Genomic DNA, 27,862 nt, shown 5'->3' on the forward strand with positions numbered 1-27,862 from the left:
GCGGCCGCCGAACACAGAGCCAGCCAGCCAGCGCTGTGATCCATAGGAGAGGGCGGAGGATGCAGCTGCCAGTGGACTCAGTGAAAAAAAGGCAGCATGGCGGCGGCGGCGGCAGACGCTGCTGGCTGCTGCAACACCTTGGGGATTCCAGGGGGGGGGCACTTGACTCCCCTTGCCCCCTGCTGCGGACGCCCATGGGCTAAGCTCACCGATTACATTAAAGTGGCCCCTGAAGTGTCACATAGAGGGCGCCATTTGTAGAAATATTCTTTATTACAAATGTCAGATCTGTCGGCCTTTCCTGTCCCCCTGAAGCCTGGCTGGATAACTCCCATAGGAGTGAGTACATGGATTGAAAACTGGCTACAAGGGCGAGTTCAGAGGGTGGTGATAAATGGGGTGTACTCGGAATGGTCAGGGGTGGGTAGTGGGATCCCCCAGGGTTCTGTGCTGGGACCAATCCTATTTAATTTGTATATAAATGACCTGGAGGATGGGTATGGGGGAAACAGTTCAATCTCTCTATTTGCGGACAATACTAAGCTAAGCAGGGCAATAACTTCTCCGCAGGAAGTGGAAACCTTCCAAGAAGATCTGAACAAATGAATGGGGGGAGGGGCAACTACATGGCAAATGAGGTTCAATGTAGAAAAATATAAAATAATGCATTTGGGCGGCAAAAATCTGAATGCAATCTATAGACTGGGGGGAGAACCTCTGGGGGGTCTAGGATGGAGGAGGACCTGGGGGGAGGGGAACCTCTGGGGGGATGTAGGATGGAGAAGGACCTGGGGGTCCTAGTAGATGATGGGCTCAGCAATGCCAAGTTGCTGCTAACAAAGCAAACAGAATATTGACATTAAAAAGGGATCAACTCCAGAGATAAAACGATAATTCTCCCCTCTACAAGACTCTTCCGGCTCCGCCAATCCCTACTGCTGCTCAGACCTTGAAAAGCCTCAATCCAGCCAAGAGCTGAGCAGTTCTGGATTCAAGCCATGGAACCCGTCATTGAGGTCATGGGGTGAATGGAGCCCCACGATTGTCCAATGAAAATTCTTACTTTGATCTGAGGACACATCTCCAGCTGACTACCCCGGCAAAGACCATTACATCAAGCCTCTGTAATAAAGGGTCCAGGCCCTCTGGTAAGAGGCTATGCTGCTTGTGGGGGAGGTATCTGCACGAGGTGGGGCTCTTCTGGATTCATCTGCAATTTCACAGATTTGTTTTTTTTTTGTTTTTTCACAATTGGACTTTTTCTAACACTTTATGAGCAAAATGTATGTTTAGCGCAACACTTGTTTTTTGTATATGCGATGTAATGTGATTATATCTCACTTTAGTATCTCACTGTAATGGTTTTATTTCATATGTATGATTTTTTTTTTTTTTTTTTTGCACACTGCTTTGTATTACTTCTGTATGAATTATACGTCTTTATACTGATTTGCTAATGGTAAAAAAAAAAATATATATATATCTTAATTTACTTACCATATTCTTCATTTTACAAGTAAGCAATTAATAGCCAACGCACACACAATAGTGGTGTCACAGAGCATTTATAAAGAACAACCAGAAGCTGTTTGCCTTCAGACTCTCTCTCTCTAATTGAAACTCCCTAAACCTCTATGAAGAGAGCGGGCAGGGAGGGAAGGAGAAGGGGGGAGAACAGTCATTCCTCTGACTCATCTCATTAACTCAACCTTTTTATAATTAGTTCAAATTGTTTGGAATTATAAAAAATAAAAAAAAGACAAGAACAACATATAAAAATACAATTTAATGCTAATTCCAATAATACAGTATATACATACATGAGCTCCATCAGGGTTTAATGGGGGTATTCCAGCATATTGTTCAGATATTGACTATAAATTAATATACAGAAAGCTCAGGAATAGGATTGTCTTCATTTCAGAACTTCACATGTTGTATTAATAACTACAGTATATAGTAAAATATAATATCCATATCAATATATATATATATATATATATATATATATATATATATATATATATATATATATATATATATTATATACCTACCATCAGGATGGGCTGCTATGTGGACAGACTCTACTATGGTGTCAGATCATTGAATAATATCTTAAATTGGCTCCTCCTCTTCTCGCTCCCTCCGGCTGCACTCCAGGGGGATTGGTTCTGTGCTGTATGGGGCCCCGTGATTTCTAACAGCAGTACCGTCACTAGGATAGTGAACTTTTGCATGACAGGTCCTCTTTAACAGGCTACCATTCAGTTATATATATCGGAGATGCATCACATCCCGTATTAATAAATTCCCAATCTATAGAAAGAATCAGTTCTTCTTCTTCTTCTATTATAATAGTTTTTAATCTTAAATACAGAATTTACACTAAATACAGAGAACGCAGGTTCCGCCCCCATTACATCACCGTGCTCCGCCTCCTCCGGCACCGTGGATCGGGGGTCGGTATTTATTTATTGGTCCCCAGAATGTCGGCCAGCATTTTGGTGGCGTGTTGGGACTGTCCAGAGGCGTACTCCTCCAGGCTCCGCCCCATCACTCGGTGTAAGTTATTGGTAAGTTTGGTGATGACTTCCTTGAAGTTACCGTTTCGGCCGGGCAGCACTCCGTTCCCGGTTATATTGCTCAGGAAGAACCACAAAACGGGCAAAACGTGGCGCTCCACGGCCTGCGGTTTCCGGGGGTAGACAGAGGATACAAGACCTGGGGGGGCAATGGAGAAATGTTGAGGGGTTCATTATAGAAATAATAATAATAATGCGGTGAGAACCCGCCACATAATACAGTATTCGCCTTCAGGGGCGTCTTGTAAATGCCATCAGACGTGGCCTAAAATTTTTGTTAGAGCAACAGCACTATGTGCCTCACCTTGTAGGCTATGAAAGTACCAGTGTTAGTCTTCAAATCAGTCCCAGCCCCCGCTGAACCCCCTGAATTCTAGATGAAGAATTCTGCCCAGGAAGAGATTAAGCTCCACCCAGTGGCATAACCAACAGCCAGAGTGGCCCATGTGGCACCTGGGGTAAAAGGGGGCCCCGTAATTTGTAGTTATGCCCCTAGTCGCCCTTCTGCCGATGCTAAGCAGTGCCCTCAGAGCCCTGGACCAGGAGTAGAAGGGGCCTCATAATTCATAGTTACACACCGCAGGCCCCACCCCTGCTGATGTTAAGCAGTGTCTCAAAGATCCCTGAAGTAGAAGGGGCCTTCATAATTTCTAGTTAAACCCCTGCTGATGCTGAGCAGTCCTACCAGAGCCCGGGATTAGGCGAGGCCCCATACTTCATAGTTATATACCCTTGGCTCCACCCCTGCTGATGTTAAGCAGTGCCCCTAGATCCTTGGAGTAGGAGAGAGTCCCATTATTTGTAATTACATCCCCTGGCCCCACCCCTGCTGATGCTAAGCAGTGCCCCCCCGAGCCATGGAGAAGAAGGTGGCTCCCTAATTTGTGGTTATACCCCTGCTGATGCTAAGCAGTGCCCCCCAGAGCCATGGAGTAGAAGGGGGCTCCCTAATTTGTGGTTACACCCCTGCTGATGCTAAGCAGTGCCCCCCAGAGCCATGGAGTAGAAGGAGGCTCCATAATTTGTGGTTACACCCCTGCTGATGCTAAGCAGTGCCCCCAAAGCCCTGGAGTAGAAGGAGGCTCCATAATTTGTGGTTACACCCCTGCTGATGCTAAGCAGTGCCCCCCAGAGCCATGGAGTAGAAGGGGGCTCCCTAATTTGTGGTTACACCCCTGCTGATGCTAAGCAGTGCCTCCCAGAGCCGTGAAGTAGAAGGGGGCTCCATAATTTGTGGTTACACCCCTGCTGATGCTAAGCAGTGCCCCCCAGAGCCATGGAGTAGAAGGGGGCTCCCTAATTTGTGGTTACACCCTTGCTGATGCTAAGAAGTGCCCCCGAAGCCGTGGAGTAGGAGGCTCCATAATTTGTGGTTACACCCCTGCTGATGCTAAGCAGTGCCCCTCAGATCCCTTTAGAAAAAGAAGCCCCAGAATTCATAGTTGCACCCCTGGCTCCACCAGTGCCCTCAGATCTTTGGATTATTTGTAATTACACCTCTGGCCCCATCCTTACTGATGTTAGGCAGTGCCCCCAGAGCCCTGGACTAGAAGGGGGCTCTATAATTTGTAGTTACACCCCTGCTGATGGTAAGCAGTGTCCCCTGAGCCCGGCATAGAAGGGGCCCCATTATTCCTTGGTTCACCCCTGCTGATGCTAGGCAGTGCCCCACAGAGCCCTGGAGTAGAAGGAGCCCCATAATTCATAGTTACACCCCTGGCCCCACCCCTGCTGATGTTAACTGTTGCCCCCCAGAGCCTCTACTGCCCATTGAAGTGCTGGTATATGACAGTTTAGTGATGGGCGGGGTTTAGCACTGCAGGGGGTGGGGCTTAAAGTGTATGTCTAACCAAAACTTAGAGAAGGAAATCCTGATCAGCTTTTTTCTGTGGCGTGTGCCCGCTGGGGAGATTCACGGCCTATTTGGAAGCCGTTGCTCTACCACCCTCTGAAAAGGGATCCACCATGGATTTTACTCTGAGTCTTCTTGGTGAGCTAAGACTGGCTGTGGATCTTGTTGAGTCAGCAAATTGCAACACTGTACACACAGACTGGGTCATAGGAGGTTTGTCTTCTACACAAAGCGACATTTGAGGCAGAACAGCCGAGGAGCCGTGTGCCGACCGACACAAAGACTTACAGGAACCAGATGGTTGTGTTCTTCCCCTATAAACATGTTGGGGAGGTCAGGCTCCCCATAAATAAAGTATACTATGTGCGTTTGTATCGTGTGATTGTGTCATATGATTGTATTGTTTGTTTGTATCATGTATTTGTATTTTGTGTTTGTATCATATGATTGTATTGTATGTTTGTATTGTATGATGGTGTTGTTTGTTTGTATTGTATGATGGTGTTGTGTGTTTGTATTGTATGATGGTGTTGTATGTTTGTATTGTATGATGGTGTTGAGTGTTTGTATTGTATGATGGTGTTGTATGTTTGTATTGTATGATGGTGTTGTGTGTTTGTATTGTATGATGGTGTTGTGTGTTTGTATTGTATGATGGTGTTGTGTGTTTGTATTGTATGATGGTGTTGTGTGTTTGTATTGTATGGTGGTGTTGTGTGTTTGTATTGTATGATGGTGTTGTGTGTTTGTATTGTATGATGGTGTTGTGTGTTTGTATTGTATGATGGTGTTGTGTGTTTGTATTGTATGGTGGTGTTGTGTGTTTGTATTGTATGATGGTGTTGAGTGTTTGTATTGTATGATGGTGTTGTATGTTTGTATTGTATGATGGTGTTGTGTGTTTGTATTGTATGATGGTGTTGTGTGTTTGTATTGTATGATGGTGTTGTGTGTTTGTATTGTATGATGGTGTTGTGTGTTTGTATTGTATGATGGTGTTGTGTGTTTGTATTGTATGATGGTGTTGTGTGTTTGTATTGTATGATGGTGTTGTGTGTTTGTATTGTATGATGGTGTTGTGTGTTTGTATTGTATGATGGTGTTGTGTGTTTGTATTGTATGATGGTGTTGTATGTTTGTATTGTATGATGGTGTTGTGTGTTTGTATTGTATGGTGGTGTTGTGTGTTTGTATTGTATGGTGGTGTTGTGTGTTTGTATTGTATGATGGTGTTGTGTGTTTGTATTGTATGATGGTGTTGTATGTTTGTATTGTATGATGGTGTTGTATGTTTGTATTGTATGATGGTGTTGTATGTTTGTATTGTATGATGGTGTTGTATGTTTGTATTGTATGATGGTGTTGTATGTTTGTATTGTATGATGGTGTTGTGTGTTTGTATTGTATGATGGTGTTGTATGTTTGTATTGTACGATGGTGTTGTGTGTTTGTATTGTACGATGGTGTTGTGTGTTTGTATTGTATGATGGTGTTGTATGTTTGTATTGTATGATGGTGTTGTGTGTTTGTATTGTATGATGGTGTTGTATGTTTGTATTGTATGATGGTGTTGTATGTTTGTATTGTATGATGGTGTTGTGTGTTTGTATTGTATGATGGTGTTGTGTGTTTGTATTGTATGATGGTGTTGTGTGTTTGTATTGTATGATGGTGTTGTGTGTTTGTATTGTATGATGGTGTTGTGTGTTTGTATTGTATGATGGTGTTGTGTGTTTGTATTGTATGATGGTGTTGTATGTTTGTATTGTATGATGGTGTTGTGTGTTTGTATTGTATTATGGTGTTGTGTGTTTGTATTGTATGATGGTGTTGTATGTTTGTATTGTATGATGGTGTTGTGTGTTTGTATTGTATAATGGTGTTGTGTGTTTGTTTTGCATTAAAATGAAAACTTGCGATCCATAAATGACTAAGTGTGATAATTCTTTGGAATACTGCGCGGTACTGGAGAAGATCTGGATAGAGTGGAGAAAAGTCGGAACCTCTGGCAGGTTTTTATTGTTGGCTGTGTCTCCATTGCAGAAGTTTCCCTTCACTTCCTGTCCTGATTAGAGGCGTCACAGGAAGTGAGGAGAAATCACTAGACATGTGCAGAATGAAAAAAATTGTTTTGTTAAATAATTGAATCTAGTTAAATTTGCTAAAATTCGCTTCACTCATTTTCGGAATTTGTTTAGTTTATTGACTTTTCGATTTAAATTTTCCGAATTCTGTTGAATTGAATTCAATTTGGTTGAATTTGGAAAATTTGAATCGGCATTCGAATTTATTCTATTCTAAATTTGAAAGACTGTATTATCTTTCTTTCTATTTTATTCTATTATATTCTTTTCTATTCAAAATTCAAATTTCGGAAGGTGATTATAGTCTATTTGTTTTTTTTTTATTATTCTATTATTCTGATGCTATTCTATTGTTTTTTCTATTCTATTCTTTTCTAATCTGTTCTATTCTTTTTTTTTTTCTCTATTTTATTCTTTCTTGTTTTCAAATAAAAATTTTTATTAATTTTCTATTTGAATTTCGGCTGAATTTTGTTTCATTATTTCGGATCAGTTTAAATTTGTTTCTCTTGTAATTTGGAAATTCGGGTTCATCAAATAATGAAAAACGTGTCCGATTCGGAACGCAGCGATCTTCACGTCTCTGGAAGTCGCCCTGACAGAGACGGACAACCAAAACTCTGACAAAGGTTCTTACTTTTCCCTTTCTTGCTATAAAATGAAGGAACATGGAACTCTAAAGCCACGGCATCTCCCATGTCTCCATCCTCATTGGTTCCCCTTTAATCTTTCCAGTCAATCTACTTCCTGCGTTGAGGCGAGTTACCTGACAATCGTTCGGTCACGTCACTCATGGCGCGGCCGCTGAGGAAGCGGATGCGGCTGGCGAATGGTTGCAGAAGCCACAGATTGTCTGTAATGTAAAAATGATGGTCAATAAAGATTTCCTGTTTGTAGGGAAAGCTGAGAGTTCACGCTTTTCTCTCCTTTCTTTGCCGCTAATCTGCAGTCATGTGACCGACATTCCAAAAATTGCGTCTCTCCCCGCCCCCGACTACATCACGCTGTCTGACAGCAGAAGAAGAGTTCAAGTCTAACGCAACCTTCTCCATTCTAACGCACAAATGCATGCGTCCCAATGCAGGCCGCAGTGGTCGGCAAGGAAAGGCTTTGTTGGACTTGCTTTGCCTGCAATCCAAATTCCCCTCAATTGGAGCCACTGCATGCGAAGAAATGCAACGCAAAATCCAAACGCAGCCTCTGAACTGTCATCTAAATGCAGCCCCCCCCCCCCCCCCCGCCCTGAGCAGGAACATCGATTTAGAATTAGAGTTACTAGGCTGTAGTCAGCCAGAGCTAGATTGATAGTTCGTCGTTCTTGGAACTCTCTGGTATTCGTTTGCTTCTGCCTGCTGCTGGGTAGTGCCCCAGAGAATGGTGTGGGGGGCGGCACTAATCATGGAGTGTGGGAGGATGTAGATGGCTGACTGGACCTCTTAGGCCCGCTGCCTGGGTAGAGTGACCATTTGTTTGGATAGAGGCCAAGGATTGGGACTTGGTGAGGTAAGTGAGGGGTGAAAGCACCATGGAAGAACTCAACTTCAATCCGGGTATCTGAGAAACTGGACAGACGCTTTGCCCCTGACTGCAGTGTGGTGGTCTCTCCCCTAGGAGGCGGTCACTGAACTATTTAGTATCTAATTTCACAGAATGTTGGGTTGGCTTAAAGGTTCTCAATCTGTGAAGGCTGTAAGTACTTTTTGCCACTCTCCTGGTGACAGCCAAGTCCATGGGTGTCCTATGCCCCAGCCCTCTCCTTCGGCAGTATTGGGTGAAATCCAATAAACTCCTTATTTGGTCTAAAAACTGACCATCTGTTCACACCGCTTCACTCCTACTGAGGACTAGACCTTGGCGTGAATGCTAACCTGCCCCGCACCTGAGGTTCCTAATATAACTTTGGGGGTCATGAGGTAGCAACATACACTACTCCATTAAGGACTAGTCCTGGGGGTGAAAAGCTGGTCTGATGTTCTTCACTTATCTTTGGAGGTCATGGAATTGCTGCATACACTACTCCATTGAGAACTAGATCTGTGGGTGAAATACTGGCCTGACCTGCATTTGAGGTTCCTCATATGTCTTTGGGGTCATGGGGTGGCAACACACACACTACTCCATTGAGGACTAGTCGTGGGGGTAAAAAGCTGGTCTGATGTTCTTCACTTATCTTTGGAGGTCATGGAATTGCTACATACACTACTTCATTGAGGACTAGGCCTGGGGGTGAAATACTGGCCTGACCTGCATTTGAGGTTCCTCATATGTCTTTGGGGGTTATGGTGCTGCAACATACACTACTCCACTGAAGACTAAACCTAGGAGGTGAAATGCTAGCCTGAGGTTCCTTATATGTCTTTGGGGGTCATGGGGTTGCAACATATAATACTATATTGAGAACTAAATGTAGAGGTGAAATGCCAAGTCCATGGGTGTCCTATGCCCCAGCCCTCTCCTTCGGGAGTATTGGGTGAAACGTAATGAACTCTTTATTTGGTCTAAAAACTGACCGTCTGTTCACACTGCTTCACTCCTGCTGAGGACTAGACCTTGGCGTGAATGCTAACCTGCCCCGCACCTGAGGTTCCTAATATACCTTTGGGGGTCATGGGGTAGCAACATACACTACTCCATTAAGGACTAGTCCTGGGGGTGAAAAGCTGGTCTGATGTTCTTCACTTATCTTTGGAGGTCATGGAATTGCTACATACACTACTCCATTGAGAACTAGTCATGGGGGTGAAATGCTGGTCTGAGGTTCTTCATATGTCTTTGGAGTTCATGGGGTAGCAACATACACTACTCCATTGAGTACTAGACCTAGGGTTGAAATGCTGGCCTGACCAGCATTTGAGGTTCCTCATATGTATTTGGGGGTCATGGGGTGGCAACACACACACACTACTCCATTGAGGACTAGACCTGGGGGTAAAAAGCTGGTCTGAGGTTCTTCACATATCTTTGGGGGTCATGGAATTGCTACATACACTACTTCATTGAGGACTAGGCCTGGGGGTGAAATACTGGCCTGCCCCGCATTTGAGGTTCCTCATATGTCTTTGGGGGTTATGGTGCTGCAACATACACTACTCCACTGAAGACTAAACCTAGGAGGTGAAATGCTAGCCTGAGGTTCCTCATATGTCTTTGGGGGTCATGGCGTTACAACATATACTACTCCATTGAGAACTAAATGCAGAGGTGAAATGTTGGCCTGAGGTTCCTCATATGCCCTTGGAGGTCAATGAGAATTTATTCATCCCAAAAAATGTGAGAAGAGTGTTTGCAAGAAAAGGAAAAAACCCCAATAAAGGTTACCGGCTATAACGCCAGGAATGATGAATATAGGATGGAGGTGGAAGGTCCTCCTAATGTGGAAGGAAGAGTACCGGATACAGTCAGCAATGATTTACCTATATTTTTCATGAGTGTGTCCAGGACGGTCACTGCGGCCGTGTAGATACCGGTGTGTTTGGAGTTCAGGTTGTCCGTGACGACAGTCACCATAGGGACTAACACATGGTGCAGACTGTCCTTCAGAATCGGGATCATGACCACCGCAGACTCCAGAGCGTACTGATTGACCTTCTTGTTGGCGTCCTGCATCCTCGGGTTAAAGGCATCAAATATCTGTGAATATAATAAAAATAAGATGTAATAAAATGACGGTTGTTGGCGAGGATCCTGTATAATATGAATTGGTTTCATGAAGTTATGTGAATTTGGAACAAAGTTCATTTACTAAACATTTCCACAGCCACCTATAATCTCCCAGCGATCAGCTTGTGACGTTCCTCCTACACACCTTCTATAGGAGTCTTCCATTATAGCGTCCCCATTACCCTTGGAAATTCACCTTCCCCATACTAGGGGTCTATTTGTCAAGGTTGTCTCTTAAAATTCCCAAGACTTTCACATAAGATTCACTCGTTTCTAATGGAATCCTATGTGGAAAATATTTGAACCTTGGGTGAAAGTTGTGAGAATCTTGGGTGAAAACATTAACCCTTTCAGCCTCCACACCCATATACCTCTTTTGGGTCAGAGCGGTTTTTAGCAGCTTCGTATAAATGGTAAAGGTACCTGTGTTGGTCTTCAAATCGGTCCCTGAAGAATCCCTTGGATCCTAGACCAGGACTTCTGCCCAAGAAGAGAATAAGCCCCACCCCCTGCTGAGGATAAGTACTTGCCCCAGAGGCTCTACTGCCCACTAAAGTGCTGGCATTTGACAAGGGGCAGGATTTGGCCTTCATGAGGGAAGGGCTTATGCCTCGTACACACGGTTGGATTTTCCGATGGGAAATGTTGGATGTGAGCTTGTTGGCTGAAAGTCGGACCATGTGTACGCTCCATCGGACATTTGTTGTCGGACTTTTTCTGCCAACAAATGTTGGCTAGCAGGTTCTCAAATTTTCCACCAACAAAACTTTGTTGTGGGAATTTCCGATCGTGTGCGCACAAGTCTGACGCACAAAAGTTCACGCACGCCCGGAATCAAGTATGAGCCGGAAGCGCCAGGTCTTGTAAAACTAGCGTCCGTAATGGAGAGATCACATGACTATAGAACTTCTTTTTTATCAGCTCGTCGTACGTCTTGTACGCCACTACGTTCGGAGTTGTTGGCCAACATTTGTGTGCCGTGTGCAGGGGCGGACTGACCATTCGGGCACTCGGGCTCTGCCCGAGGGCCCCATGCCACTAAGGGGCCCCATCAGGGTTGCCAGCCTCAATAAAACCAGGGACAGTATGTAAAAATCTGTGTTTTTTTTTAAAAAAATCCCAAGATTATAGCTGCCCCGCCTCTCCAATACCTTTTCAGGGTGTGTGTGTGTATTCTGTGTGTGTATATTGTGTGTCTGTGTGTATACTGTATGTGTGTGTATACTGTGTGGCCCCATAATCTATTGCCCGGAGGCCCCATAATCTTCTCCTATTGCCTGGGGGCCCCATGAGTTGTCAGTCCACCCCTGGCCGTGTGTATACAAGACAAGTTGGAGCCAACAGCCTTCCAACAATAATCCGCGGTTTTGTTGTGGGGAAGTGCGATGGTGTGGACGTTGCATTCGAGTATAACTCCAGCCAAATCTATTCTTTTTTATTTGGATAGATTAGGGAAAGGTTGGATTCCTCTGCCAAGTTTTCATTGCTGAGATTCTTAAATGGAGCGGCTTGGAGAAGATACGAAATGTCTTGAAGATTACAGAAGAAGAGCCGGATTGGAATGTGATTGGCCACTAGAGACAGGGACGTAACTATAGGGGGTGCAGCAGTTGCGACCGCAACTGGGCCATGTGATGCAGGGGGCCCATGCAACCCCCTCTACATATGGCCGGCAGCAGCATAGGCAGCTAGGGGTACCAGTGCACCATGCACACGGGTGGCTGGAGGTGGAGGGTGACTAGCAGAGCTCCATGCTTGACTATCGCACTGGCTGCTCTTTAGTTGTGAATTCCCCACATGACCTGTGTCCTCGGCCGGCTCCTCAGAGTACCCCTCTCCTGCTCCATGCATTGCCTCTCAGTCCGATGTCTGTTCTCCCCAGGCCAACATGGATGAGTGCGCAGCCTACAGCTTGGTCATGGTGAGTGAGAGGACCCCATCCCCCACACACCATTACTTACCCCCTCCATCTCCCCCAGGGGACAGAGGCCCCTTCTCACGTGGGGACAGGGACCCCCATCTCCCCTGGGGACAGGGACCCCTTCTCACCTGTGGGCAGTAACTTCATCTGCCCTGGAGAAAAGGACCTCATCTCTTCTGGGGTGGGGACCCAATCCTGCCTAGGGACAGTCCCCCAATAGGGCACCTAAAGGGGGGGCCCTTCATGGTTTCTTGCATCGGGGCCCTGAAGGTTCTAGTTACGCCACTGACTACAGACCTCATTGGTGGTCATGCTACAACAGATTCTTCAGCAAAGTGAATAGGAATGAGTAATTACACAACTATAGTCACAGGAAACAATTTTTCTTTTTTATAAAATAAAGGCTTATTGAGTAGGTAGGTTACAGAGCAGGGTGCTCCACAATAGCAGAGGTTATGGAGGTAAGTGTATACAGGATAACAAATGATCTACAATGTATAACAAGATGCCAATAATGTTTCTCCTGCAGAACTAAACTGATCAGAAGCCTCTTATCTCATTGATCGTTATTTCTAAATCGTTCTTTTTTTTCTGCTTCTCCACTTACTGGAGTGATGTTGGAGGTGACAAACCTCACGTTGTTCTTGCAGCGCTCCAGGAGAAGCGTCACTCCCTCCATTTTGCTTTGATATTCCTTAGCGGAGAGAAGTTTGCTGAGCTCCTTCAGTTGCTCCGTCACTTCCGCTGCCCGGACCGGCGGCCTTCCAGGGACCGGGGATTCCTGCGCTTCTGCTTCCACATCTGCAGGTCTGGTAATGCTACAGAAAAAAAAAATATGTTTTATTTATTCCAAACTGATCCTCAGGATCCAGAGAGAGGACAAGTTCTCATACGTCATAGCTGTCCATAGCTGTCTATGGCTGTCCATAGCTGTCCATGGCTGCCCATGGCTGTCCATAGCTGTCCATGGCTGTCCATGGCTGTCCATAGCTGTCCATGGCTGTCCATGGCTGTCCATGGCTGTCCATAGCTGTCCATGGCTGTCCATGGCTGTCCATGGCTGTCCATAGCTGTCCATGGCTGTCCATGGCTGTCCATGGCGTTCCCTCCGGGGACAATGCAGGCTGCACACCAAGGACCCCATTATAAAGATGGAGCAACTTTGCAGTGTCCAAGGGAATCTCCTCCCTGCTATACAGTGCCTTGCGAAAGTATTCGGCCCCCTTGAACTTTTCAACCTTTTGCCACATTTCAGGCTTCAAAACATAAAGATATAAAATTTTAATTTTTTGTGAAGAATCACCAACAAGTGGGACACAATTGTGAAGTGGAACGAAATCTTTTGGATTTTTGAAACTTTTTTAACTAATAAAAAAATGAAAAGTGGGGCGTGCAAAATGATTGGGCCCCCTTGCGTTAATACTTTGTAGAGCCGCCTTTTGCTGCGATTACAGCTGCAAGTCGCTTGGGGGATGTCTCTATCAGTTTTGCACATCGAGAGACTGAAATTCTTGCCCATTCTTCCTTGCAAAACAGCTGGAGCTCAGTGAGGTTGGATGGAGAGCGTTTGTGAACAGCAGTTTTCAGCTCTTTCCACAGATTCTCGATTGGATTCAGGTCTGGACTTTGACTTGGCCATTCTAACACCTGGATACGTTTATTTGTGAACCATTCCTTTGTAGATTTTGCTGTATGTTTGGGATCATTGTCTTGTTGGAAGATAAGTCTCCGTCCCAGTTTCAGGTCTTTTGCAGACTCCAACAGGTTTTCATCCAGAATGGTCCTGTATTTGGCTGCATCCATCTTCCCCTCAATTGTAACCATCTTCCCTGTCCCTGCTGAAGAAAAGCAGGCCCAAACCATGATGCTGCCACCACCATGTGTGACAGTGGGGATGGTGTGTTGAGGGTGATGAGCTGTGTTGCTTTTACGCCAAACATATCGTTTTGCATTGTGGGCAAAAAGTTGGATTTTGGTTTCATGTGACCAGAGCACCTTCTTCCACATGTTTGGTGTGTCTCCCAGGTGGCTTGTGGCAAACTTTAGACAAGACTTTTTATGGATATCTTTTGGAAATGTCTTTCTTCTTGCCACTCTTCCATAAAGGGCAGATTTGTGCAGTGTACGACTGATTGTTGTCCTATGGACAGACTCTCCCACCTCAGCTGTAGTCCTCTGCAGTTCATCCAGAGTGATCATGGGCCTTTTGGCTGCATCTCTGATCAGTCTTCTCCTTGTCTGAGCTGAAAGTTTAGAGGGACGGCCAGGTCTTGGTAGATTTGCAGTGGTCTGATACTCCTTCCATTTCAAAATGATCGCTTGCACAGTGCTCCTTGGGATGTTTAAAGCTTGGGAAATCTTTTTGTATCCAAATCCAGCTTTAAACTTCTCCACAACAGTATTACGGACCTGCCTGGTGTGTTCCTTGGTCTTCATGATGCTCTCTGCGCTTTCAACAGAACCCTGAGACTATCACAGAGCAGGGGCATTTATACAGAGACTTGATTACACACAGGTGGATTCTATTTATCACCATCAGTCATTTAGGACAACATTAGATCATTCAGAGATCCTCGCTGAACTTCTGGAGTGAGTTTGCTGCACTGAAAGTAAAGGGGCCGAATAATTTTGCACGCACCACTTTTCAGTTTTTTATTTGCTAAAAAAGTTTAAAATATCCAATAGATTTCATTCCACTTCACAATTGTGTCCCACTTGTTGGTGATTCTTCACAAAAAATTAAAATGTTATATCTTTATGTTTGAAGCCTGAAATGTGGCAAAAGGTTGAAAAGTTCAAGGGGGCCGAATACTTTCGCAAGGCACTGTATATATATATATATATATATATATACACACAGACACACACACACTTTACCTTTCCTCTGGTTGCTGGACATCCTGGGCCATCACGGCGGCGCTATTCTTCTGAGGAGGACGCTGGCTTCTAGCGGACGGGATCTCGGAGACGCTGTCACTCAGCTCCTGGAATAATCATCATATCATGTATTATAAAGTTTGTGTAAAACAAGGATCTCCAAACTGCGGCCCGTGGGCCGGATGTGGGCACTATCCCTCCCAATGATACCAGAGATGGGAAACAAATTCTCTCACTGACACCAATGATTATTTTACTCCCGCTGACCACCAAGCCTGTGCCATTGATTACTCCCTCCGATGCCGGGGCATTTTCTATACCCATTGGCCACAGTCCGGCCCCCTTCACATTTGAAGGGCAGTAAGCTGGCACTTTGTTTTTAGAACATTTGGAGACCCCTGGTGTAAAACCTGAAATATGAGGCATATGAGGCACATCACACAGCTCACATACTTTCTGCTTCACAGTGGCGATGAGGTCGCGGAGCTCATGTGACAGGATCAAACGTTCCATCTGCACCTCAAACTTGGGATGAGCCATGACCAGGCTGAACATCCGACGTCCGTAAAACCTGCAATACGGGTGATCATTATTACAATGTGTGGAATACACTCAGGACTGTAGGTGGGGGAGGTGGTCACTTAAATCCTCCCTCCGCCCCCCCCCCCCCTTCAGTCTTGCACAGTTGTAGCGGCTCTTCTCATGGACTGGAATGTCTTACTCTGATGTCACTGCACACTGTCAGCTTCTCACAATGGGCATTAGAAGCTGCAGAAAGTCAGATAAACCCTGCCTCATTTCCTAAGAGGAGGACATCCAGTGTCCCTGGCCCCGCACCCTTTGAATTTTCTTTGGATTCGGGGGGGCGGTCTGCAGGGGGAGGAGGGGAGGTACATGGGGGAATCAGATGTGGTCAGCACAGGGAGGGGGGTCAGTATGGTGGGATGGTGGGAGGACAATTACAGAACGATGCACTGTGTCTGTGTCTCTCCCTCCAGCAGCTAAAAGCTGGCAGGAGGGAGAGGAGAGAAAACAGCTTTCTGCTGCTGGAGGGAGAGACACAGACACAGTGCATCGTTCTGTACTTGTCCTTCTAGCCCTCCGTGCCAATTCTCTGGGCCCTCCTGTGTTCCTGGGCCCCCTACAGGAGGCCTGGTGGTACCCCTTATCGGCGGCCCTGATGGCATGTGTGAGTTGCCCTGGGCAGAGGAAAAGGGGCCCCTCCAAGGAAGGGAGCTATAAAATAATCCCATAATAAGTCAAAGTCCATCAAATGGCATGGCTGGGAGGGTGACCTCTGTATGAAAGTACCTGGTGTCCTGCTGTCCATCCTGAACCAGTCTGACGAGGGTGCGGAGGAAGGTGTCTGTACTTTCTCTGGTTCCACACAGAAGTTTCTGGGCCCCCAGGAGCTCCATCACCCTGAGCAGATGTTTGGCCGTACATTTCCTCACTGCGCTGTTTCGGTGACTGTGGAGGAGAACGGCACAAATTACAACCTCAGGAGACCACAATGGGCATCAACGTCTCCTTATACCTCTATGGTGCCCCAAGAGATGGCAACATTTAATGGGCACAGCTTTGCCAGTGTGCCCGGGCTCCTCATGTAAATGGCTCTTTTGGAACGCCAATCCCCCCCCAGGCTCTCAGCATCCTTATACTGCAATGCTAGAGTTACACCTCCAAGTGGACCTATTTTGTTCACATTAAAAGATACCGACAGGGACAACATGTGCAAAAAAAAGGCTTGTTTTACCACTTATTGGCTTCTCAAGAAACAAGCTGCCAGAAAGGTAAGTATATGTAGGCAAGGCCACTTAGAAATCATGGGGCCCCATATATCCTTCCTGATGAGGCCCCCCAACCTCGCCTACAAAGGGGTGTAGCAGAACAGCAGCACTGACTTTATCCACCTACGCCCCAGAAATGAAAAAAAAAAAAGTCCCTCTTCTGCTTCCACCTCCTGGGCCCCTCTATTGATGGTAATTGAAGCCCTGGTAAGGGAGCAGAAGCGGGGATGTGATCTAGTAAAATCTATTTGTTCACTTAGGAACAATAAATGTGTCGATCGATATTCCTTCTTTGTTCTCCTTTCAGCAGCCTCTTATCATACGGATCAGCTTGTAATGCCGCATTTTCAGGGTCCAGTGTTTTGCGGGAGCGTGCGCTGGTCAGCGCCTCATAGAGCAGCTGGGGGGGTTAGCGGGTGAGCCAGGCTCCTCCCACCTGCCCCCGCCCCCCTCGCCATCTCCCGGGTGTGCCGCAGTGTGGATTTCTATCAGCAAAAAAATAAAAAAATAAAAGAGAAAAATTCTATATATTGAAATGCAGTTTGTTTAATGGAAGTGATGTAGAATCTCTCAGTAGTCGTGTAATAAAATAATTATCTCTCGTGTCACCGTTTCTAGATGTGTGTTTTATTTTCATGTGCGGGGACACCGTGTCCTGTAAGTGGCCAGAAACAGATCCTCGTCCGATCGACACCGACGGGCTCTGATTATGGACACTCCATAATTCAGAAAAATTAGGGGTGCTGAAACCGAAAATGCAGGATGCACTTAGTGGAAAACCGAAAACCTTTATTTTTATATACAATTGTATTATATTTGACTTATTAAATTGAGGATATTAATTAATATGAGGTTATTGTTGCCCATTATTGGCACCTTTTTACTGCAAGAAAAGCTCAGGAAAAATGCAGTCTGCAGTCTCTGACCGTCTCTTGTATCGTGTCCTCTCTGACCGTCTCTTGTATCGTGTCCTCTCTGACCGTCTCTTGTATCGTGTCCTCAGTCTATTGACCGTCTCTTGCATCGTGTCCTCAGTCTATTGACCGTCTCTTGTATCGTGTCCTCTCTGACCGTCTCTTGTATCGTGTCCTCTCTGACCGTCTCTTGCATCGTGTTCTCAGTCTATTGACCGTCTCTTGCATCGTGTCCTCAGTCTATTGACCGTCTCTTGCATCGTGTCCTCAGTCTATTGACCGTCTCGTACATCGTGTCCTCAGTCTATTGACCGTCTCTTGCATCGTGTCCTCAGTCTATTGACCGTCTCTTGCATTGTGTCCTCAGTCTATTGACCGTCTCTTGCATCGTGTCCTCAGTCTATTGACCATCTCTTGCATCGTGTCCTCAGTCTATTGATCGTCTCTTGCATCGTGTCCTCTCTGACCGTCTCTTGCATCGTGTCCTCAGTCTCTGTCTCTTGCATCGTGTCCTCAGTCTCTGACCGTCTCTTGCATCGTGTCCTCAGTCTCTGTCTCTTGCATCGTGTCCTCAGTCTCTGACCGTCTCTTGCATTGTGTCCTCAGTCTCTGTCTCTTGCATCGTGTCCTCAGTCTCTGTCTCTTGCATCGTGTCCTCAGTCTCTGACCGTCTCTTGCATCGTGTCCTCAGTCTCTGTCTCTTGCATCGTGTCCTCAGTCTCTGACCGTCTCTTGCATCGTGTCCTCAGTCTCTGACCATCTCTTGCATTGTGTCCTCAGTCTCTGTCTCTTGCATCGTGTCCTCAGTCTCTGTCTCTTGCATCGTGTCCTCAGTCTCTGACCGTCTCTTGCATCGTGTCCTCAGTCTCTGTCTCTTGCATCGTGTCCTCAGTCTCTGTCTCTTGCATCGTGTCCTCAGTCTCTGACCGTCTCTTGCATCGTGTCCTCAGTCTCTGTCTCTTGCATCGTGTCCTCAGTCTCTGACCGTCTCTTGCATCGTGTCCTCAGTCTATTGACTTTCTCTTGCATCGTGTCTGCAGCCTTACTTAAATATCAGCGCCCATCAGAGGCAGCTTACCAGTGTCTGGGTCGTTTAGAGCGGCGATTTCCCGCTGTGTCATGGAGCTGGATTTGAATTTCTCGGGCCGGGAGGCCGCAGTAACGAAGTCCCACCTCCTGTGATGGACGTCACACTGTTTACATTTCCCGCCACTGGATGTGTGTGCCGTCTATTGACACTTTGGGCCCAATCTGGAGATTTTCACTTAGGGGTGTACTGACTTTTGTTGCCAGCAGTTTAGACATGAATGGCTGTGTGTTGAGTTATTTTGAGGGGACAGGAAATTTACACTGTTATACAAGCTGTACACTCACTACTTTACATTGTAGACAAGTGTCATTTCTTCAGTGTTGTCACATGAAAAGAGAGAAGAAATGTCACTGAGGGGGTGTACTTACTTTTGTCACATACTGCATATACTGTACACTCACCGGCCACTTTATTATTTCCTCCTTGCTAGTAGCAGGTCGGACCCCCTTTATTAGATTCCCTATTGGTAGCAATTTTCACCCGTGACCTCAATGTTGGGGGTTATAAGTCCACAGATGGATGTCTGTATTGCTAGGACCCCCCACTCAGGTCACCAACCAATACCCCCCCCCCACAGAAATCCGGAGCACGGAACCCCACACATCATGGGGGGACTGACACCAATTATTCCCATCACCATGACGATGATAAACAATCACTGATCAAATTCTATGATGAAATATTGGAAATCAATCTACCTTGTTATTTACTTAACCACTTGCTTACTGGGCACTTAAACCCCCCTCCTGCCCAGACCAATTTTCAGCGCTGATGCACTTTGAATGACAATTACGCGGTCATACAACACTGTACCCAAATGAAATTTTTATCATTTTTTTCCCACAAATAGATATTTCTTTTGGTGGTATTTAATTACAGCTGGGAGTTTTATTTTTTGCTAAACAAACAAAAAAAGATGCAAAAAAAAAAAAAAAATCATGTTTAATAGTTTGTTATAAAATTTTGCAAACAGGTAATTTTTCTCATTCATTGAAGTGCGCTGAAGAGGCGGCACTAGTGGGCACTGATAGGCATAGTTAAGGCGGCACCGATGGGCACAGATAAGGCGGCACCGATGGGCACAGATAAGGCGGCACCGATGGGCACAGATAAGGCGGCACCGATGGGCACAGATAAGATGGCACGGATGGGTGGCACTAAGGGGCACTGATAGGTACCACTGATAGATGAGACTGATGGGCACTGATAGGTGGCACTGATGGGCAGCCCTGCTGAGCACTGATGGGCACTGGTAGATGACACTGATGGGCACGGATATGTGGCCCTGGGGTGCAGCACCTTTGTTGAGGCAGGTTGTGGGCACTGCTGGGTGGCACTGTGGGCACTGCTGGGTGGCACTGTGGGCACTGCAGGGTGGCACTGAGGGGGGCACTTATTTTTTTATTATGTTCAGTGATGAGGGGGCAGGTGGGCACTGGCAGGGCAGGCCGTGATCGGGACTAATGTCCCGATCACGGCCGCCGGTGATCGGCTCTTTTTTTTTCTCCTCGCGCTGTCAGCGCGAGGAGGAATAATAGCCGATTACCGTCTCCGTTATATCACATGATCAGCTGTCATTGGCTGACAGCTGATCACGTGATAAGGGGTCGGGATCGACCCCTTGCTCGGATCAGTGATCAGGCGAGTCTCATAGACTCGCCGATCATAGAGCGTGCCGCGCGCGCCCCTCGTGCACGGGACGACGTCAATAGACGTAGACCCGGCAATGGAGATCCGCGCTGTAGCCGTCATTCGGCTATAGCACGGGTCTTAAGTGGTTAAAAATACCCCCCCCCCCCCAACATTGAGGTTACTGGTAGAAATTATAACCCCCAACATTGAGGTTACAACCCCCAACATTGAGGTTACTGGTAGAAATTATAACCCCCAACATTGGGGTCACTGGCAGCAATTACAACCCTCAACATTGGGGTCACAAAGTAATTCTAACCACCAATTTTGGGGTCACTGGTAGCAATTATAACCCCCAACATTCGGGTCACTGGCACCAATAATTACCAACAACATTGGGGTCACTGGTAGCAATTATAACCCCCAACATTGGGGTCACTGGCAGCAATTATAACCCCCAAAATTGGGTTCACTGGCAGCAATTACAACCCCCAACATTGGGGTCACTGTCAGCAATAATAACCCCCAACATTGGGGTCACTGTCAGCAATAATAACCCCCAACATTGGGGTCACTGACAGCAATTGTAACCTCCAACATTGGGGTCGCTGACAGATATTATAACACCCCACATTGGGGTCACTGGCAGCAATTTTAACCCCCAACATTGGGGTCACTAGTGGCAATTATAACCCCCAACATTGGGATCACTGGCAGCAATTATAACCCCCAACATTGGGGTCTCTGGAAGAAATTATAATCCCCAACAGTGGGGTCAGTGGTAGCAATTTTATCTCACAACATTGAGGCCACTGGCAGCAATTATAACCCCCAACATTTGGGTCCCTGGTAGTAATTATAACCCCCAACATTGGGGTCCCTGGTAGTAATTATAACCCCCAACATTCGGGTCACTGGCACCAATAATTACCAACAACATTGGGGTCACTGGCAGCAATTATAACCCCCAACATTGGGGTCACTGGCAGCAATTAAAACTCCAACATTGGGGGCACTGGTAACAATTATAACCCCCAACATTGGGGTCACTCTCAGCAATTATAACTCCAAAATTGGGGTCACTGGAACCAAAGGGTCTGGTATGGATATTTAGGGGGACCCCCACGTCAATTTTTTTTTTTAATTTGACACGGGGTTCATCCATGTCAGACCTGAAGGGCCTGGTAATTGAATTTAGGGGAACCCCTGCGCTTTTTTTTTTTTTATCAATGAATGAATGAATTGTCGGCTAATACAGAGAACACTCATTGAATGTTCTCTGTATTACGGGGAGCCGACAATATAGCCGCAAGTGATTTTAAAAGACTTTTTTTCCTGCACAAATGACACTTTGTGCAGGGACAGTTCTAAGCACGGGAAACATGCGCCCCTTCACAGGCATACTATAGACACCCCCCAGGCACGAAATTTAAAGGAATATTACACTTTTATTGTTTCACTTTAATCATTATTAAAATCACTGCTCCTGAAAAAACAGCCGTTTTTAAAACTTTTTTTTGCATTGATCCATGTCCCCTGGGGCAGGACCCGGGTCCCCAAACACTTTTTATGACAGTAATTTGCATATAAGCTTTTAAAATTAGCACTTTAGATTGTGAACGTTGGAGTCCCATAGACTTTAATAGGGTTCTAAAGTTCACACGAAGTTTAGGTCTGTTCGCAGGTTCTGGTGCGAACCGAACAGGGGGGTGTTCAGCTCATCCCTATTCACAAGCTCCCCCCTGTGTAGTTCTGGGCGGATCCCTCACTTTTTCTCATGACCATCCTCACCCCATGAAGGTGAAATCTTCCATGGAGCTCCAGATTGAGGGCGATTGATGGTTATTTTGTATTTCTTCCATTCGTGAATAATCGATCCAACAGTTGTCTTCTTCATCTCACCAAGCTTCTTGCTGATGGTCTTGTAGCCCATTCCAGCCTTGTGCAGGTCCCCAATCTTCTCCCCGACGTCCTCTGACAGCTCTTTGGTCTTCCCCATGATGGTGAGGATTGGAGGGAAGGGATTCTGTGGACAGGCGTCTTCTATACACATAACGAGTTGTCGTTAGGAGAACCTTCTTACATTGACAGGACTAATCTGTGTACCACATGAGCACCTAGTGGAGCCAGTCTGTGGGGGGAGGGTTATTGTTGGTTGGTAGGTGTTTTTTCCCCCACTGTATATAGTACATAGCCGGCCTTTCTTCAGCAAAGTTGTGAAGAAGAGCCTAGAAAATACCTGAAAGGTAGCCGAGTGCTCCACCTACTGGCTGACACTGAGAATACACAACAATCACACCTACCTGCAAGAAATCTATTCTAAGGTGTGTAATAAAATCCATACAAACCCACGACATTCACTTCATTCCTTTACATTTTATCCCATCGCTAATCTGCACTCCACATATAATTCCAGTCTCTGGGGAGAATCTTGGCCATTATGTTGGCCGGGAATCGAACCCGGGTCGTCTGCTTGGAAAGCAGCTGTGCTCACCACTGCACCACCAACACAAAAAGTTGCATGTTTTTGTTGTGTGGGGGGAAACCGGAGTACCCGGGGAAAACCCACGCAAGCACAGGGAGAACATGCAAACTCCATGCAGATGGTGTCCTGGTCAGGTCTTGAACCGAGGACCCCAGTGCTGCAAGGCTCACCGCTAAGCCTCTGTGCTGCCCCATCTTAATGTGGAACTTCACCTAAAAAGGGAAGTTCCCCTCCTCCTCCTCCCTCGCTCCTCCTCCGCATCTTCAACCTGAACCCTGAAGGGGCGGGGACAGGACACCTCACCTGGGAATGGAAGGCTTGCTCCTAATAGATGGTGGAGACAGTCCACTGACAATACTGCTTTATATTTGTTGTGTCTTCCCCTTCACACAGCACAACTTCAACAACATTCGAAAAATTTCTACTCACCTGTAAAGGGGGAACTCCATGCAAACAAAATGACCTCCAAAATCTATACCAGACCCCCATCCGTGCACCCAGCCTGGCAGGCCAGGAAAGAGGGGGTGAGCATGCACCTCCCCCAACAGGGGCGGGCTGGGCCAGCGGACTTATCTAACACCCTCCCCCCCACCAGCGAACTTATCTAACACCCTCCCCCCACCAGCGGACTTATCTAACTCCCTCCCCCCCACCAGCCTACTTATCTAACACCCTACTCCCCAGTGGACTTATCTAACACCCTCCCCCCCACCAGCGGACTTATCTAACACCCTCCCCCCCACCAGCCTACTTATGTAACACCCCCCCACCAGCGAACTTATCTAACTCCCTCCCCCCCTCCAGCGGGCTTATCTAACACCCTCCCCCCCACCAGCGGACTTATCTAACACCCTCCCCCCCACCAGCGGACTTATCTAACTCCCTCCCCCCCACCAGCCTACTTATCTAACACCCCCCCCACCAGCGAAGTTATCTAACTCCCTCCCCCCCTCCAGCGGGCTTATCTAACACCCTCCCCCCCACCAGCGGACTTATCTAACACCCTCCCCCCCACCAGCGGACTTATCTAACACCATCCCCCCACCAGCCTACTTATCTAACACCCTCCCCCCCACCAGCGGACTTATCTAACACCCTCCCCCCCACCAGCGGACTGATCTAACACCCTCCTCCCCACCAGCGGACTTATCTAACACCTTCCCCCCCACCAGCGGACTTATCTAACACCCTCCCCCCCACCAGCGGACTGATCTAACACCCTCCCCCCCACCAGCGGACTTATCTAACACCCTCCCCCCCACCAGCAGACTTATCTAACACCCTCCCCCCCACCAGTGCACTTTCCCAACCAATCACCCCCTCCGGCATGCACGGCCAGCAGCACAGACACACAGCCACCTCCTAGACCCCCCGGTCAGTGGTGCGGACTGATCTGGGAGGACACCCGCCTGCTGCATGCCTGCCACTTACCCCATCTTAGTGGTGGGTCAGGCAGCAGGTGAATTGCAGCACGATACATATAGGGGGTGGAGAGGAGAGAGGGGGCGGGGCCCTGGTGCCCCTAATGGGCCTGCATTGCATTTTGGTTCTTCTGCTTTGAATGGAGCCCTCAGTGAGCTGATTCGGTGGTTCAATGGGCCACTTGACTGGACTAGCTCTGTGGAAAGAGAAAAAGAAGAGATATTACAGAATGTTACACACGACTATGGCCTTCCATCTACATTAAAGACGTCCCTCAGTTTTCTAGTACTGATCAGTTTATGCCAATTCCCCAAATGTCCATTTATATAAGGTGGTCTTCTCCACAGAAGCAGCTGGCCAGATACTTGGCGGAGGTTTTGGTGTTGGGTAGAGGAACCCTCTCTATATGTTTAGCTAGTGCCATGAGCCAAGTCATCTTAGGTACTGGAGGAGAACAAATGCCATAGAGGAGAACATTACTTTACTGGGATCCCTGAGGGAAGTTAGAGGAACACTTAATGGGATGTCCCAACTGGGCTGACCAACCACTGCCAAGCAAGCCGGAAAACCTTTCCTAATCCCTATACTTCCCCCTGGACAAAGCACCCCCCTCCCCCACCTTCCTCATAACACTAGGAAAGGAACATTCATCAAAGATCTGCAACTTTGGAAAATTCCATATGAACTGAGATTTGGTCCCCTCTAAAATGTCCTCCAGATACCAAAGGGTTTTGTTCTCCCTCCTCTAATCCACAACTGCCCCCGTGTATGGGAGATCGTACTTCATAGACAGGGGACTTTATCCTAGATAACTATGTAACTACAGGAAAGGATACTTACTATTATGGTCCGGCCATATTCCCGATAATCGGGATGGATCTCAGAAAGTTTATGAATAGTCCAGCATTGTGAGTCTGTTGTGTGGTTGTGTCAGGCCGGGATGAAGTTGGGTATGCATCCTCAGTGACCATAGCTTCTTCACTCCTGTAAGAGAAATTGGAAGGTAAATCATTTGCTACTAAAGTTATGAGATGTTGTAAAATGTCATTAGAAGGACTGGGAGAGATCATTTGTGAGCTTGGACTGATGTGCCGGGCCAAGAAGGAAGCAAGCATGGCCGCTGCCTTGGTGCTGTATTGGAGTCTTGCCTCCCCCTTTCCTCTGCCACCTTCTGGCCAGAAAATAAGGAACCCTCCATGGACATGGCTGAATATTGCCCATGCGGGGGTCTAGTCTGTGTTTCCAGGGAAAAAGAGATAGCTCCTCATACGGCTAGAAGGAACATGACAATGTAGCCATTTTATCCTTAAACTAGGCTTCTTGGCCGTATACAACTTAACTAAAAAACATGTACAATGAATCCCCAGGACATAATAACACTGTTTGTACTCGGCACTCCTAACCCCACACCCAAATATACACCTAGGGGAATACATTAGTATCTGGATCTTCAGCATAATCTGCAATGCCATTAATGGCTGGATGGAAGGACATTATATGGTCCTACTGCATAGGTGGCAGACCTGGCTCTCTTGTTATTTCTTCATAAAGTGAGCTGCTGGTAGTTACATATTTCACCACTAATCATCATCATCTAACCAAGAGGCTCTTCTCACTTTTCCCCACCAGACGTTTTCTCTTCCAGTGACTGGAATTCGTATCATGGGCTCATGGGACTTGTCATCTCCAGTCATTAGTGATTGGCCTCGTCCAATAATCCAGAACATCAAATGATCATCTGGATCCCAAATCAGTTTCGAGAAATCGGGAAACCAACTGAATGATAATTGCAGTTTGGTTACCATGGACACCAACACTTTACATAATTCATTTACCATTAGGGGAATCTTAGATGAGCTTTGTGCAAAGAATACAATATAACCTTTCCATTAAGAGTAGCAAAAATCCCTCCCATGACCCTGTTTTTCCAATTTTACTATCACTACAGATTATCCTCCAGATCTAAAGATCAGTGCCCCATCATTGGTGATGTCACATTGTACAAAGGAAATTCCAATGAAGAAACTTACGTGTTGATTGGAGATCTGCTGCTTGTATGGAATTCCCCATCATCGAGGTGTATCATTATGTCGATGGGTTCTGATGGTGGGACAGCGGGGATCTCACTCTCAATCCAAAACTAAAGAGAAAAAAAAGTCATATTCGTTATCATAGAAGCTCCAGGATGACATAAAACAGATCTATCATATAACATCCTTCAGTTCAAAGCAGGTGAAGCAATAGATGATTTCTGATTGGTTGGTAGAAGTTTCTGCATTTCTCCCATTGCTTGACTGATTAAGCTGAAGAGGAAATAGTTTGATCCAGGGAATTGCGACAACTGCCTGTGTGAGGTCACCGAGGAATCCGTCTGTCTTTATGAGACAAAACTGCCCCCCGATCCCTGACCGCAGTTTTTTTTTTGCCTTCCTCTGGAACAAACTGTTACTGTTTTTGGTCCACTTGCCAACCAGCCGCCGTCATTATACTGCGGCAGGTCGGCACGATCCCGCGAGCCGTCGTCACTGTACGTCGGCTCCTTTAAACGGGATAGCAGGCATGCGCGTGCCCGCTGCATTGCAGGGGGGTGCCAATGCTCAAAACCGGCAGACGCGATGACAGCATGCGATCATGGGCACGAGAGGCAGAACAGGGATGTGTGTGTGTAAAGGGAAGATATTTGCCAGCACACCAGGGAACGACATAAATAGCATCCAAACGGGTAAAACACACAAATCCCTGTTCTGTGAGGAGAGGAGAGGAGAGGCAGATCGTGAGTCCTAATAGCTAGGAACCACGATCTGTCATCTACTATAGTCTGTCCCCTCCCCCCACAGTTAGAACACACACTAGGGAACACAGTTAACCCCTTGATTGCCCCCTAGTGTTAACCCCTTCCCTGCCAGTGACATTTACATAGTAATCAGTGCGTTTTTATAGCACTGATCGCTGTATAATTGTCAATGGTTTCAAAAATGTGTCAAAAGTGTCCGATGTGTCGTAATGTCGCAGTCCCGATAAAAATGGCAGATCGCCGCCATAACCGGTAAAAAAAAAAAGAGCAATAATAAAAATGCTATAAATCTATCCCCTATTTTACAGACGTGATAACTTTCCTATATTTCACTCGGATATATTGTCTTTAGGTACGGAGCCTCCCTGCCGCTCATTCCTCCACTATCCAACAATGAAGGAAGGATCACCTTCTATATAGTCCATTCATTGCCTTCCTGTATGGTTATATCTGCTCTAGATCTAATCTATCTGATCATTGGAGGAGCTCTGCCTACTGATCACTTCTATGGATTTCCATATGAGGGACATGAGAAGGTCCCCCAACAATCTCTGTTGCCTATATCTGGGCGTGTCTATAACATACGGATATTTTATACCCAACCAGCATAATATCCTCCTACTGATGTGTAATCCTCCATGAAGGCAATGTCCCCCCTTCACTTTATATATTCTATATGCAAGAACATGTACTTACCTGTCTGTCTCTGCCTTCATCAGGGCCGACTTCCCATTGATCCCCGTATCTTTGATTGTCCAT

The 27,862-nt window shown here is 46.5% G+C and overlaps 1 protein-coding gene and 1 non-coding gene across 2 annotated transcripts; both read right to left on the bottom strand.

Moving 5' to 3' along the window:
- Window positions 1–2,467: 2,467 nt before the first annotated feature.
- Window positions 2,468–27,862, bottom strand: LOC143958052 (TOG array regulator of axonemal microtubules protein 2-like). The gene is made up of 9 exons (XM_077467510.1): window positions 27,800–27,862; window positions 26,340–26,449; window positions 16,288–16,446; window positions 15,430–15,547; window positions 14,977–15,083; window positions 12,707–12,917; window positions 9,932–10,148; window positions 7,285–7,371; window positions 2,468–2,721 (listed from the first exon to the last, which is right to left on the bottom strand). The coding sequence occupies exons 1-9, from the start codon at window positions 27,860–27,862 to the stop codon at window positions 2,468–2,470; spliced, it is 1,326 nt and encodes a 441-aa protein (XP_077323636.1).
- TRNAG-UCC (transfer RNA glycine (anticodon UCC)) lies at window positions 22,842–22,913 on the bottom strand. The gene has a single exon. It is a non-coding gene; the product is annotated as a tRNA-Gly (tRNA).

The sequence above is a fragment of the Lithobates pipiens genome, unplaced genomic scaffold (genome assembly GCF_037356315.1).
Source record: "Lithobates pipiens isolate NorthernLeopardFrog02 unplaced genomic scaffold, aLitPip1_a1.2 Scaffold_101, whole genome shotgun sequence".
Classification (NCBI taxonomy): domain Eukaryota; kingdom Metazoa; phylum Chordata; class Amphibia; order Anura; family Ranidae; genus Lithobates; species Lithobates pipiens.